This window comes from Mesocricetus auratus, unplaced genomic scaffold (genome assembly GCF_017639785.1).
Source record: "Mesocricetus auratus isolate SY011 unplaced genomic scaffold, BCM_Maur_2.0 Super-Scaffold_100714, whole genome shotgun sequence".
Lineage (NCBI taxonomy): Eukaryota > Metazoa > Chordata > Mammalia > Rodentia > Cricetidae > Mesocricetus > Mesocricetus auratus.
The window spans coordinates 1,146,898-1,162,340 of NW_024429270.1; the positions used below are offsets into that span (position 1 = coordinate 1,146,898).

General features: G+C 50.1%; 1 protein-coding gene across 1 annotated transcript; it reads left to right on the forward strand.

The window, feature by feature from the left end:
* Nucleotides 1-4,745: 4,745 nt before the first annotated feature.
* LOC101831512 (testis, prostate and placenta expressed) lies at nucleotides 4,746-12,717 on the forward strand. The gene is made up of 8 exons (XM_013119475.3): nucleotides 4,746-4,836; nucleotides 5,669-5,893; nucleotides 10,586-10,647; nucleotides 10,855-11,029; nucleotides 11,329-11,390; nucleotides 11,497-11,561; nucleotides 11,737-11,769; nucleotides 12,550-12,717. The coding sequence occupies exons 2-8, from the start codon at nucleotides 5,671-5,673 to the stop codon at nucleotides 12,578-12,580; spliced, it is 651 nt and encodes a 216-aa protein (XP_012974929.1). The 5' UTR covers nucleotides 4,746-4,836; nucleotides 5,669-5,670; the 3' UTR covers nucleotides 12,581-12,717.
* The last annotated feature ends 2,726 nt before the right edge of the window (nucleotides 12,718-15,443 follow it).

Consider the following 15,443-nt stretch of genomic DNA (forward strand, 5'->3'; position numbering starts at 1 on the left):
TGAAGATAAAAGGCCAGTTGGACCTGTGTCACAGTTGATAATGACATTTTGACCAGTTTCTAGCTTGTTGATATTAAGCCAAGCTCTGTGACACCGAATTCTAGCAGGACGGCTCAGTGTCACCATCCAGACTGATCTGTAGACAGGTCCGTGCTAGGCCACCCAGAACACAGGCCTACCCAAGATTTTATCTCCCTCCTGTCTCTACCAGGCTTACCCAAGATTTTATCTCCTTCCTGTCTCTACCAGGACCCTTGAAAAAAGCAGCCCCGTGGCCAGGGACCCCTACCCCAGTACCAGCTTTCCAGAGTCCACTGCCAGCCTCCTTGACCTCTGTCCCAGCTCTGGCTCAGCTTCCCCCAGGACAGCCTCAGTGGGGACAGAGCTTAAGCTGTGCAGTCAGATCAGCCTACAGAAAAGTGCCGGGGGCCAGATACAACCATTGGGTTCTTCTAGTTCCCTTCCAGCTGGGGGATGTGGACACAGTGACTTCCTCCCAAGGTCACATGTTTGGCATGGCAGAATGCACAGACCCCAGCCAGCTACCAGCAGCCCCCCGAACCAGACCCGAGGAAAGCCCTCCTCCTGACACCCCTCTGATAACACTCATTCTCCTGACCATCTTGCCCTCCCCTACTCCCTATAAAGGGAGAATCTTCTGGGGAGCTAGAGAAAATACAGATCCCTAGGTTCCCCCAAGCCCTCTGGGGGTGTCAAGTCTCAGGCTGCCCTGAAGCTCCCAAAGTCTAAACCACGGGAGGAAGCGCCACAGCTCTCCTGTCAGGTGTACTTCATTCCCTAAATGCTCTGCTAGGAGCTGAGCGAGCGTGGGGGTCCCCCAGGAGTCCTACCGAGCCCCTGCTTCATTTTGAGTTACCTGTTCAGATAGATGTCAGCTGCTGGCAGGAATTGCCTTCTCAGTGCCCCTGCAGCTGGCCCCTCAGACACAGCCAGGATTAATTGGCAGAAGATGGGCCGAGTGCAAAGGATTAGCATTGCAAAAAGGGGGGCAGGGTAGAAAGAAGACTGGTGCCCAGGGGAGCCAGAAGCAACCCCCAAGTATGTCCAACAGGGTCCTAGATAGAAAGTTTAGGACCCTATAAATTTCTAGGGAACCTGTCCCAGTGCCAGGGCCCGGCTTCCCACACACTGACAAAGCTAGTGAGTGGCAGCAGAACTAGGAATAGCCTGCATGCCCGTGTGGTTCCGAGAGACTCCTCAAGGTGACAGGAACTCATCAGCTCAGTCAGGGGGACAGGAGTGTGTCCTTAGTCTCCAGCACTGATGCTGAAATTCAGCAGACTCTCTGTGGCAGAGTCTTTAATAGCTTGAGTTCTACCACAAGAACCAATGGCCCAGGATACGACCTTTAGCCAAAAATCTGTATTTATTAGCATTTCCAGAGAAACAGAACCAAGAGAGTATGACGTCTCAGGACCAGAAGGCCTAGGATATAGTCCCAGTTAGATGTCTCAGACCTCAGAGTCCCTGAAGTGTTGTTGGTGTAAGACTCAGCTTCCAAGGTGTCCAAAGGACCCAGAGTCTGTGGTCCAAGGCCAGCAGCAGCAGGAAGAACCACACCCAACTAAAGAAGGATCGGAGACAGTTCTCCTCTTTCCACTAACCAAGCACATAGTTCCAACCCACCTAGAAGGATGAGTCTTCAGTTTGCTGACCTACATGCCAATCATGCCTGGGACCACCCTCCCAGACATACCCAAATGCGATGCTTTACCAATTCTCTAGGCATTCCTGACCAGCCAAGTGTTCAAACCCAAAATTAACAGTCTTGACCACTATAGGTTCCAAAGCCTGACTAATAACTGACAAAATTGGTAAACTGAGGCTGAACTCTCAGGAGAAATACAAATCCAGGAGGAGGGGGCAGTGACCAGGGGAGAGAAGTTCTATGAGATGGTAGCACTTGGGTTGGTTCTAGGGTCACAAGATTTCAGTAAGGGGCAGACACTTACCCTGACCATCTGGGACAAATTTTTGGAGTTTTTACCATGCGCCTGGCTGTGAGCCAGCCCTTAGTGTGTTGAATGACACTGGTTTAGGGCTTCCTCCAAAGACAATTAATTGTCCTATTGCATCTGGGTAACTGTAACGAAACACCTTAAACCAAGTCATTTACAAGGAACAGAAACGTACTGTCCACTGTTGCAATAGAAGATCAAAGCAATTGAGGAGGTGGTATCTGGGAAGTATCCATTCTTCGTAGGTGGTGATGTCTATGTTTTGTTTGTTTGTTTCTGACTCCTGGCTGTGGTCACCAAGCTTGTTTCCACCTTTCGACCATAAACCACATTGCTCTGAGTATCATGGCACATGTTCACTTCTCTCAGACAGTCTCTAGGGTGGGCTCTCCCATATGAAGCAATGCTATTGTAAACTTCCCTTTCTTGTTTGGGTTTTTCAGAGACAGGTTACTACAGTTCCCTGGAGGAAACATAAGCAATTTCTACTCCTCCTCTCCCAAGTTCCCAATGACAAACCCAGCACAACGCCAGCAGAGTTCACTCTGGGGAGCCAATGCATTTATCAGGGTTACTTACGGAGCATGGGCGAGGGGTTATTTCTGGAGTGTGGGTGCTCCTCCCACAAGAGTCTACACCAGAAAGTCTTTACCCAGCAGGGATGAAGACTTTCTTATAGCTGCATAGATGGAGCGGCTTTGCTGAGCTGTCCTAGGAGGGTCTTCCCTCACCTGTGTACTCTAGTCCCTCTGAGGCCACGTGCAGTTAGACCAGAGTTGCATATAACAGGTGATAGAGAGGGCAGCTAGATACACACAGGTGAGAATCTTGTGGCACCCACCCCCTAGCGAACCCAGGGGAGATGATCTTTTGTAAATTGGCACAGCAGAACTCCCCAAAATGGGTAGCTGTTTGGCTGGGAGGATAGTCCTGTACAACACAGGGTCACACACCACATAGCCATGGTTGGATTTGAACTCAGCCTCTGGAGTGCTGAGGTTATAGCTGTATGCCAGCATGCTTAGCTCATATTCCACTTTTTAAACTCTTTTGAAAAGTTAGTACCCTGTGTCTGGACCTGAGTAGCAGTTGCCTGTTGGGAGGGGTGGGGGGGGGGGTGGAGGCTATGTCTCAATTTATAAATTACTAAATTAGGTGTTTATATAGTTTCCGTATTTTTTTTAATTTGGTTTTTGACTACAGGACAACTCTACATAGCCCTGGTTGGCCTAGAACTCACTATGTAGACCATGCTGTCCCTGAACTCACAGAGACAGGCTTGCCTCTGCCTCCTGAGTAATGAGATTAAAGGTGTGGGCCACTACAGCCAGCTCTTTTCTAACATTAAAAGAGTAGGACCTTGAGCAGCAGTGGTGGCTCACGCCTTTAATCCCAATGCTTGGGAGGCAGAGGCAGGGGAATCTCTGAATTTGAAACTAGCCTGGCCTACAGAGTGAGTTCCAGGACAGCCAGGACAACACAAAGAAATCCCATCTTGAAAAACAAAAACAAAACAAACAAACAGCGTCTGACTTTAGGTTGGGGTGCTAATCGGGGTCAGTGCTGTGCAAGTTTCTGTATGAGGAAGCCTTCCTTAGGTTCCTGGGTCCCTATAGAGGAGCAGCACCAAATCTTACAGGATTCTAACAGCAGGGAATTCTGAATGGCAGGTTTAGCACTCATGCAAGTACATGCAAATTATATGCCAATATATGCAAAAGAGGCAGCCCCAGGATTCCTAACCTTAGGATGTCTGGCTCTAAACCCAGGGTTTCAGTTTCTGAGCTAGGATACTCACAGCCTGGCTTTCCTGGGAAGGAGAGAGGCTGCAGTTTCCCCAAGTAGTGAGGTGAGGTGGGGTGGGGGTGGGGTGGAGTATCACCTGCTAATCCCTGGCCTGCTGAGGCCACCACTCTGCCAGATCCCTGCCCTGACCCGGGAGCCTGGCTAATCTCCGCCCCCCAGAGACCAAAGACAGCTTGGCATCCTCTTCCCTAAGATTCATGGGGGTAGGGGGGCCCTCTGGGCTCCCAAGCAGGCCTGTTGCAGAGCCTAGGGTCCTTGACTAACGCAAACAGTGCTCTTGGGTGCCAGAGAGGGGCAGTAATAACTAGACTAGTGTCACTGTCCTAGTTAGGGCTACTTTTGCTATGATGAAACGCCAAGACCAAAAGGTGTTGGAAAGGGTTTATTTGGCTTATGCTTCCAAATCACTGTTCATCACCAAATGAAGTCAGGGCAGGAACTCAAACAGGGCAGGAACCTGGAGGCAAGAGACCACAGAGGGGTGCTGCTTACTGGCTTGCTCAACTGCTTCCTTATAGAACCCAGGACCACCAGCCCAGAGATGGCATCACCCACCATGAGCTGGGCCTTCCCTCATCAATCACTAAATAAGAAAATGCCCTACAAGCTTGCCTACAGCCTAATCTTATGGAGGCATTTTCTCAACTGGGGTTCCCTCATCTCAGATGACTCTAGTGTGTCAAGTTGAACTAGCAAGCACAGTGACACAGCCTTGAGTGAGCCCAGCAGCTATCCCTGCCTGAGTATGGCCAGGTCACCTCCATAGAGCCCCAGATTTGACATTTCCCAAGATGCTTGGCTTGTGTAGCAGTCATGGAGACTCCAAGCTTCAGGGAATGGGTATCAAGTGCCTAGGGGTCTCTGCAGCCTGTGTTGCTAGGGTTACCCGGGAGCTGCGTCCTCACAATCAGGCTGCAGTGGGCATTGTCTCTGTGGTGCTCCTATCCTGCAGCTGCCCACAAGGCCCGCCTGCCTCCCTTCCTCTGCCCACTGAGCAGCAGATAAAGCACCTTCCCAGCCTGTGTGCCTGGGTCTGTGCCCTGCAGACGAGGTACTAGCGGTGGGTCGATGGCAGCATGCGAGCTCTCTTCCTTTCTCTCTGTTCTACTGTCCTGTCCTTCCTCCAGTCATCTCTAAGACAGCATCCCATACCTTATCTCCATGCCCCTTCCCGGTCCTCCATGGTCAAGTTCCTCTGTCCTCCTGCCTACCTAGCACCCATCTCTACTTTTCTTCTCGAACTTGGGGGTCAGTAAGTAGAGTCAACAAATCCTTACAAAGGTGTAAATGACTAAAAGGGGGCTCCAGGGTATATCTGCTTCTTAAAAGAGAGGCGCTAGGTAACCATCCATGGTTTTCTAACTCAGATCTGCCATGTTTCTCCCCTCTAAAACAGTCTTATCTGTCTGTAGCATTTGGGGTAAATGACAGATATAGCCAAATCCAGAGTTGGCTACCTACTGTTGCAAGCCACACAGCATTCTAAGCTACATTCTGAATGGCTTTACTGTGACCTTTTCCTGTTCAATACTTAGGTTTCGCCTCACTTAGACAGCCTTGGAGTGCCCCAACTTCAAGCCTCTCAAACCTATACACACTCTGTGTTGACTTCCCTCATAGCCCTGGGTGCTGTGTGTGTGTGTGTGTGTGTGTGTGTGTGTGTGTGTGTGTGTGTGTGTGTGTGTGTACATACACCATGCACACATGTATCTGTTGTTTGGATGTCCCCACCACCCAAGTGGGGTTCCTGAAAACTCACCGGGCACACAGAAGATAAGAAATGCTACATGAGCACAGGCTACATGAGCACAGGCTACATGAGCACAGGCCAAGCACGTGTGCCTGTGCGGAAGGACATCTAACTCAACCCCTCTGCTCCCCAGTGATGGCCCGCATCATCGACGTGGTACCCTGGGACGATGGCTCCGCCCACGTGTACGCTTCCCCAGCCATCCTACTCCCCCTGGAGCGTGTGCGCAACCCACTGGCTGGTGTGAAGCAGCAGCTCTACCACCCACTCCTGCCCACCCTGCGGCGCATGGATATGGACAGCGTCAAGGGCTGCCTCTCGGATGAGCACTCCCAATCTTCCACCTACTGCTCCAAAGGTCAGGCCATGTCCCCACCAGCATCTCGGGGTCTCCTGCTTGCCTTTGGAGCAAGGATGGCTCCCAAGATGGAGATCTTGGAGGGAAAAGCTTGGGGCAAGTGGCAGACGAAAGAATGATGAAGGCCAGTCCAGCTCTCTACGCCCTTCCAGAAAGTTCCTCCAAGGCCTGGCCTCTACATCCTGAATAGAAAATGGGGGCCGGTTCAGAGCCTGCCTCCCAGGGCTATGTGAGGCAATATGAACTAAGGGTGAAGAGCAGGCTGCCTGGTACTGCATGACTGATCAGTAGGTGACCCTGCTGCTGCTGTTGTGGGTGGCAGTGTTCTTTTATTTCCTTTAGGTCTTAACAAAATAAGGTTTATTTGGCTTGCAATTCTGGAGGTGCCCACCCCCACTGCATCGCAACATGAAGCCCAGGTTGGCCTTAAACTCTGATTCTCCCGTTCCAGATACATAGCCCCACGCCTGATCTTCTTACTGGCCTGTCATGTGGTAGAGGAGGGCTCAGTGATGTGTATGCATGTGTGTTTGTATGCATGCATGCACATAAAGTTCAGAGAATAACCTCAGGCATTATTCTTCAGTTACTGTTCACCATGGTTCTTAAGACAGGGTGTCTTACTGACCTGGAGTTCATCAGCTAGGCTAGGCTGGCTGGTCAGAAAACACCAGAATCCTCACACTAGGATGACAAGTGTGCGCCACTACGCTCAGCATTTTATGTGAGTGCTGGGACCTTGGGTCCTCATGTGTGTATAGCAAGCGCCTTACTAACTGAGCCATCTCCCCTGCTCCATCATTTCTTTGAGACGGTGTCTTGTTAAGTTGCCCTGGCTGACCTTGAACTCCTGGTTCAAGAGATCCTCCCTGTTCTACCTCCGGATCAGCAGGGATTGGTGGACCACACTACCACACTCAGTACAGAAAACACAATCTTTTGCTCCTTGACATTTTAAGATTTTCAAATAGAAAAGAAGTTGAAAGGGTAGCGTTGTGAGCATCTTTTCCCTCTGCCCGTCCCAAGGTCTGTTCAGCATGTTTGTATTCACGCCACCTCTCTTGCTTTCTTCCCTCTCTCCATCTCTCTCTCCCTGCTCTCTCCCCTTTCCCCTCTCCTCTCTCTCTCTCCCTCTCTCTCTCTCTCTCTCTCTCTCTCTCTCTCTCTCTCTCTCTCTGACATACACACACACACACACACACACACACACACACACACACACGAGCATGTAAAACTTTGCCAGGTAGTTCCCAATGACAAGAACAGCCTCCTTCATGACAAGATACCATTACCATATCTAGGGAAGTTGACAATAACTCCACAATATCTCTTAACCAGCAAATCTTAAAATCCACCCCCTGAGTCTCCAAGTATGTATTTTATAGCTTAAAATGGAAATAGGATTGAATAGAGGATTACCCATCAGTTAAGTCTTGAGCCTTAGACTAAAATGATTTTCCATCATTTCCATTTCTTCTTTTTTATTATAATTTTCTGTAATTTGTTTAAGATTAAGATGACATCATTTTCCCCCTTCACTTTCCTCCCTTCAAACTCTCTCTTGTACTCCCCCTGGCTCTCCCTCAAAATCATGGCCTCTTTTTCTTTAATTGTTGTTACATACATACATATGTACGTACATACATATTCCTAAATACAGTCTGTATAATGTTGCTTATGTGGATGTTTTCAGGCCTTGGTATTGGAGAACCAGTTGGTATGCTCTTTTCTGGGGAAAACTGCTCCCACTCTCCGAATTCCTTGGTTGCCCATGCTTCTTTGTCTGTGGTTGAGGCCTTGTGACCTTCCCTGCTTCCATGTTAGATGTCTGCTAGTTCCATCCTCGCGCAGGTCACGTGTAGGCAGCCATGCTGGTGAGATGTCACAGGTGCAGTTCCACTGGCATTGCTAGGAGACACGATCTTGCAGCAAACTCCCTGTGCCTCTGGCTCTTTCTGCTCCCTCTTCCACAATGATCCCTGAGCCTTGGGCGCAAGAGCTGTGTTATAGATGCATCAGTTGGGGACCTAAGACCACAACTTCCCATTTGGATCAATTATGGCTTTCTGTAATGGTCTCCGTCTACTACAAAGAGAAGTTTCCCTGATAAGGGATGCTGTTGGTTTCGTAACGTGGCAGTTGCGGGTGCTCCAAGATCGATGACTTCACTAACCCCAAGTAGTTGGTTAGGTTTCCAACCAGGTAATACTTCCCTCTTGTGGAGTAGGTTGTAAGCCCAACTAGAGAGCTGCTGGCTACTGCCAAGGCGTGCATGCTACTACTGTGCCCTTAGGCCCTTCATGTTGCGCTGGTCATTGTTGTGGCTCATAGGCGTCATAGCTGGGAAGGACTGTTGGCTGTTTTCCTCGGTGGGAAGCTTTACCAGAAGGGACCATGAAAGCTAGTCCTCAGGGAGGAAGCTTTCAGGGCAGATCCAGCTCCAGTCCTCTGGGTCCTGTGTCAAAGTACACAGTGTCTTTAGCCATGTCCATGTCTGGGAGGCAACCAAGGGTAACACCAGTAGCCTATGTTTTGGGAATCTCTTAGACAACCTTGACCAAGAATTCAGAAGAGGGCTTCTCATGCCTGTTGTTGGTTTTTGTTGTTTGTTTTCCTTCTTAAGATGGTCTATGGCACTTGGGGTTAGGGGGAGGGGCATTGTCAACCCAGATGGAAATTTTCATTTAAGCTACATATGTGTATTTATACCAAGACTTACATGCACTATAGGTATTTTATGTAGTTAAATAGTAGTATGATGTCCTGGCTATTTTACTCCTTCCCGCCTCTTTCAGCATGTGTCTTCCTTCCTCCCCCAGTCAACATCCCTCTACTTTTCCCATGTCACATGTGCTCTGCCATCTCCTCCTCAGTTGCCTCCCACCTGCGGCATCTTTTCATCGTCCCAACTCCTGCAGTTACTCCAGGCTGTGTACTCACACCCAAAGACTTCAAGCAGGAAACCTCAGATGAGACCAAGTGTGACGTTTATCTCTCTGGGTCTTGGTTACCTCACTCAACATGATCTTTTCTAGTTGCACCTGTCTCCCCAACCAGGCCCTGGAGAAGGGTGTACTATTAACTTTCAACCTTTTTGTTATCGTTTTGTTTTTCAAGTCAGGGTTTCTCTGTGTGGGCCTGGCTGTCCTGGAACTCACTCTGCAGACCAGCCTGACCTCCAACCCAACCTAGTGCAGGCCTGGCTGGGTTTCTTTGGTTTGATGACCGACACTTGCATCCTTTTGCTGTTACAAACATGAAAATGGGTCACCTTCCTCTGACGTCATTTGTGCATTGCTAGACGGTGGGACCAGCGGACATGTATATATTCATAATTCTAAGTAAGCTTACTGGACTGCTTTCTGTAGGCTCCAGTCAAATTACACAGCCTCTGGTGATGAATGGTGAAGGACCTATTTCTTAAAGCTGTACTAAGTTTTGCATTGTTCCCAGCCTGCCCTAATAAGTGGAGGACACTGATATCTTTATAGAGCTTAAATGTGCATTCACTTTGTGAAGGAAATGATGTCTTTTTACATGTTTAGTGGCCATGAAGCCGAAGGTATTTCTAGTAGTTATGGATGAACTATTGTAATTTTTAAAAAGCGGCTCGAGAGAGAAAGACACCATGACACAGAGTTCAAGCGGGGGGGTTATTTATTAAGGGAAAAGGATCATGAAAAGGGGGGCAAAGGATGGGGAGAAACTAGTCTCTGGGGACAGGAGCAGCGGGAGAGAGAAAAGAGAGGGGGGTCAGGACAGACAGAGGGAAAGAAAAGAAAGAGAGGGATGGGAGGTGGGCAGGGCCCTTCTAAAAGGGAACACAGTGAACATGCACAGGCGGTGCTCTTAGTGGCTGCAGCTGAGGGCGTATCCTGTGAGAACCCCAAGGACAGGTCAGTACAGATGCCAGAACACTAACATGAACTACTTAAACATGTCATTTGTCCATGTTTCCTTCCTGGCTTTTGTTTTGTCTTGATTTCTAAGAACCCCTCCAACATTAAGTGCATTGTCTCTTCTCTAAAATCAGTATAAATATTTTCCCTTTGTCTTTGATTCCTTTTGTGTTTTTTATCTGATTTATAAACACATGTGCATGTATGAACATGCTGACAGGCCACAGTTCAGTCTTGGAGGTCAGAGAACAACTCTTAGGAGTCAGATCTCTCCCTCCCTCGTGTGTGTCCTGGGGCCAGCATAAAAGTGCCTTTTACCACTGACCCTTCATGCTAGGTTGGTGTTTATTTTTGTGTGGTCAAAGTTACTGGTCTTTTCTCTCAATTTTTGGCTTTTCAAGGAAATTAAGTCCTCCTGTCCCAGGATTATAGAGGAATTTGTCCACATTTTCTTCTAGTATTTCTAAGTTTTCATATCGATCTCTATTGATTTTTATTGTAAAAGATATCGATAGTGTTTTATCTTAAATAATTAAAAACTAACTTTTTTTTTCTTTGAGACAGAATCTCACTGTGTAGCCCTGGTTGGCTGGAACTTGATACATAGATCAGGCTGGCCTTGAACTCACAGAGATCTGTCTGTCTTTGCCTCCTGACAGCTGGGATTAAATTCCTACCTGCCATACCTGGAAAAACATTTTTTTGTTCTCTTAAGGTACATAATGTAAACCGAGCCTCTAGTTTGGGCCTGTAAAGGGCTCCTGAAAGGGACTTCTTTCTCATCTTTCAACAGATGACTTTAACAACGCCCACTTCACACTCCTGGGAGTCCCCAACAAACCCCTGCAATGCCTGGTGAGTGTCCCTTGTCCTCGGCCCTGGATGCCCCCAGGTACCTCTGGTCCAAGGCACTACTGCCTGAGCTTATGTCCAGATAGATACCCCCAAGCGGTCCAGGCCTTGGTTGCCTGCACCCCCTCAGTCCAGTGGGTCTAATGTCCACTCAGGCCTAGGAAGTCCCCCAGGATCTTGTATCTGCCTTTATGACCCACCATTCCCTAGGACTTGACAGCGACCGGCCAGAAGCTCTGCTACAAGTACCGGGAAGGAAAGATGGTGCCCATCGCTCCTGGCATCAACCGGGTCGACTGGCCCTGCTACACGCATGCCATCGAAGACTGGTCCAAATTCGTGTCCAGGTCCGGGGAGTTCAAACTGCCTTGCGCCAACCAGAGGGGTCAGTCTACCAATCACAAAGGGTGCTCTCGAGAGGGGGAGATCTCCCGCAGTTCGGTGGCGCATCTAAAGCGAGGAATGAGGGCCGTGGGCCCAAGGGCCAGCGACGCAGAAACAGGCACCAGGTTGCGGGTGGGGTGGGGCGTGGAGAGGAGCCGCTGAGGCGACTGGAGGTCAGGGAAGCCGCTGGGGCTGGGCCTGAGCCCGAGAGACGAGCTGGGCTCGGGGTGGGGCGGGGCTTGGATGAGGACGGCCCAGGTTTCTGGGGCTCTAGGTCCCCAAGGTGGGTTCTCTCCGCAGTGGAGCGTTTCAGTGGCTACGCCGTGCGGTACTTGAAGCCTGACGTGACCCAGAACTGGCGGGTAGGGAAAGGTGCACGCAGACCGGGCCCGGGTGGTAGGGAGGAAGCAGCTGCTGGGGTCCACGCCCCGCGGGCTTACGGGTCCCCATCCCTGTGGCTCGCCCCAGTACTGCATCAACCAGAACCCCAGCCTGGACCGCTACGGACAGAAGCCCCTGCCTTTTGACACGCTGTAAGTGACACCACGCGGGACCCCTTCGGGACCCTGATCCCCGAGCAGGAAAGGGGGGATCGTAGCTGAGAACAGACACTGAATTCCTACCGAACTGACGCCTATCAGCGGGCGCCCGGCACCTCCAAGCTTTGGGAGCCGAGTTCAGCGGGGTTCTTCTTGGTTCTTTTCGCAGGAACGCGTTCCGGCGCTTTGGCTCCCACTACAGGTAGGGAATGGCCCCGCCTCGGCCGCCGCCGGCCACGCCCCCTGGGAAGGGGACTTAGGTCTGCTCCGCCAGGCGATCAACCTGCACCTTCGTGGGCCGGGGCTAGGGGTGCATTTCTCACCAGGACTGGCCCACAGGAGGCCGGAAGGAGGGGACCTGGTAGGATGGAGAAGGAAGGAACTGCCATTTGCTTCCCGCTGCATCGTAGCGTCCCCAGCAGGGTCACCCTTGGTTAAAGGCTCAGACCCAAGGAGAAAATGCTGAGAAACTATGGGGCATCTTTTCAGCCACGCCCTCCCTGTGCAGCCGACTCCGTGGTGCAACAAACGCACACACACACACACGCACACACACACACACACACACACACACACACACACACACACACCATACACTCGGTCTCTCCCTACAGCAAACACTCCGCTTCACCTGTTGTACTTTGTAGTATCCAGAGTGTTGCCCTTTCCTATTCCTGAAAGTTGCCTTCCCCAGCCCCCACACAGGAAAACTTTGGGTTTTGTTACTGTGTGATGCTAGAGTCGATTCTACGTGACTGAAAACCCATGGCATTGGGGTGTCACTGGGAAATAGTATGAGGTAAATTAGAGATGAAGAAAATAGCCAAAAATATATCAAAGGAAATAGGGAGCCATTGAAGGCTCTTGGGCACATAGCCTGGATGGAAATTGCTTTTGGATCCCTGAGGGTAGGGAGGTGAGCTTTGGGGTGGGGTGGGGCTAGGGAAGAAAAACTCCATCTCACTCCTCTTTTTCTCTACAGCCGCATCAACTATCTGACTCCCTGGCATTAATCTGTGGGGGTGAAAAGGCTGATCCCTCTATGGCTGGACTGTCCCACCTCAGGACCCCTAGCAGGACAGAGGGCATATGGTGGCAACCCATCTTCCCAGGAGTTCAGTTCAAGAAATAAACCTAATGCTTCTTTGGAGAGAGGCTAGGCCTGAGTGTGTGTGTGTGTGTGTGTGTGTGTGTGTGTGTGTGTGTGGCGGGGGAGGGGGCGGGGCGGGTATGTCTGTCTGTGTGTCTGTGTGTGTGTGTCTATGTGGGGGGCGGGGCGGGTCTGTCTGTGTGTGGGTGTGTGTGCCTACGTGTGTGTGGGTGTGTCTGCCTACGTATGTGTGTGTGTATGTCTGTGGGGGGCAGCTGGGGAAGGGTTAGGAACACAATTGGTAGTGTATTCCCCTTGTCTGCTCTTTGCCTGGGTGTGTGGGAGCTGGTGAAGGGTGTTTGTGGCCCTGGGTGGAATATCGGGGCCTAAGCTGGGGCTGAGGCACAAGGCCAGGCTGGATCTGCGTTTCCCTTCTGCTCCTGTCCCTTACTTGCTACCCCCACCTGAGTGTGAGCACTGAAAGGAGGGGCCTGGAGGGGGCTCTGTGACACCTCTCTGGAATCCTTACCATGCTGGTGTGCTTTGGGGTTTCCTGTTACCAAGAGCTTCCCTGAAAGGAAGTGAGCAGGTTAGGCTAGTGCTGTCTATTCTCTATCTAGCAGCAGGTTTCAAATATAAACCTGGATGAGGTGTGTGAGAACATTCTGGGCTCTTCAAAGCACTACGAAGAAATTTATCGCCTAAATAGAAGGCCATTTTCTCTACTCTTGAGCAGTGGGACTGACCCTCATCTGCCCCTCAGCATACACTCTAGTCCTGAGCCCCTCCTGTGGTAGTAGACATGATGGTCTAGGTGCAGGGGACCCCCAGTGAAGAGGGCCTCAGCCTGGTGCTATGTTAGGGCATCTGGTATCTGTCTGTACATAGTTTCTGGCCCTTCCTTGCCTCACCTTGCTAGAGAGAGGCCAGACTATAGGGAGAGGTCCCAGTTGAGACAAATAACTACTAAGCTCAAGAACTCAGTATAGGACTTCTGTTCCTGGAGTTTCCCTGAACCTCAGCTACCCCCAAACCTGAAATTGTGCAAGGTCACATGTCCACATGCTATTCTCTTCCAAGTATAGACCCCTTGTTCTCATCTTATCCTCAGCAAAGCCGGCATCCATAGGGGTTAGGAACTCATCATTCACCCCTGCCCTTCCCGAATCCACTGCACACAAGGCTGATGTCTTAGGAGGAAGGAATTGAGAGGAAAATGGCCTCGCAGGTCAGAAGACATTACTATCTAGTACTTGGTGCTCTGCTGACAACAGGGCAGGAACCTGGGGAGATTTACCTCCTTCATGCAAATCCAGTGGACAGCTTTGGGAAACCAATGGCAGAGCCCCTAGGGTGTCAGAGCTCTAAGTGTTCCTTCCAAATGACAGAAAAGAAATGGACCTGCCCGAGGTTCCCAGCAGGGATGCTCAAGTCCTGCCTTGGGTGAGAATGGTCACAGGAACGCTGGTGAGCATGCTGATGGTGCAGGAAGGAACTGAGTGACTAGGGTTTTTATTTATTTAATTTTTTTTCTGGGCCCGCTTCCTTGACCCAGTATGACTAAGAAAGTTCACCACATAATGTGGCCCAGCTTTGAGGCCTTTGCTTCGGCCAGTGTTCTAGTGAAAGCTCAGCTGACACAGACAAGCATCCACTCCTGCTTTATTAGTGTTTTGAGTTCAGTGAGAAAAACAGGTAGGCAGGCCAAGTCACCTTAAACCCCAAACCACATTCCTCTAGTCCAAGATGCCACAAGGGCCAACCCACAGCAGTAATTAAGGTTCTTGTCCACTGGCTGTACATTTAATACCAACTTTATAAATACAATAGAAACTGTACCTAAGAATAAAGAGAGTAGAAAGCATAATAAAAAACAATCGAGTAGACAGCTTTTATTAAGTTTTTAAGTGCTTCATAGGCCCCACGAGGTAAATTGTTTTCAATCCATTTTATAGCTGGTTAAGTAAATGTGCTTGGGGCTGAAGAGATGGCTCAGAGGTTGCCTGCTGGCTGCTGTTGTAGAGAACCCAGGTTCAGTTCTCAGCACCCACATGGAGGTTCAAAGTCATAGCTCTAATTCCTGGGGATAGAACCCCCTCTTCTGACCTCCAGGGGCACCAGGCACACAGGTGGTGCACACGCATGCACGCAGGCCAAACACTCATCACATGAATCTAAATAAATGGGCTTGAGGAAGCTGTGATGGGTCCAAGACTGCATAGCCAGCGACTAGCAAAGCTGGGACTGAAGGCAGTGGGGTTGTGACCATTGCATTCCACTTCTTCCCTGCTCTGAGGAACGAGTGAAGAGAGGGGAAGAAAGCAGGTCTTCCTGGGACTGGGGACCAAGGACCAGGGCTTAAAAGGGATGTCCCATTAGAAAACGAAGAAGCCAAGATTGGTGGCGTACACATATGGTCCCAGGTAACCTGGAGGCTGAGGCTAACAAACAGCCTGGACTTTGAGGCTATCTTGGGAAATAGACAGAGTGATGGCCACTACCTCAAGGCCTTGACTACCTGTGTACCATCAGGGGTTCATGGTTCTCTATAAACAGATCCCACAAGAAATCTTCACTGCAGCTGGGGATTATGCAGCCAGCATAACCTCGTTTCCAGGCCTTCTGGACCTGAACACAATTCAGTTCCCTACCTTTACCACAGACCCCGCCATACTCTCTTGCTGCTCTGTCCTACCCTTAGGATTTTGTCTCCCAACTCTGTTCAAAGCCATCCTTCAACAAAAATGCTTTCCCTACCCCTTCTTACCCAATCTCAAAAAAGCCTC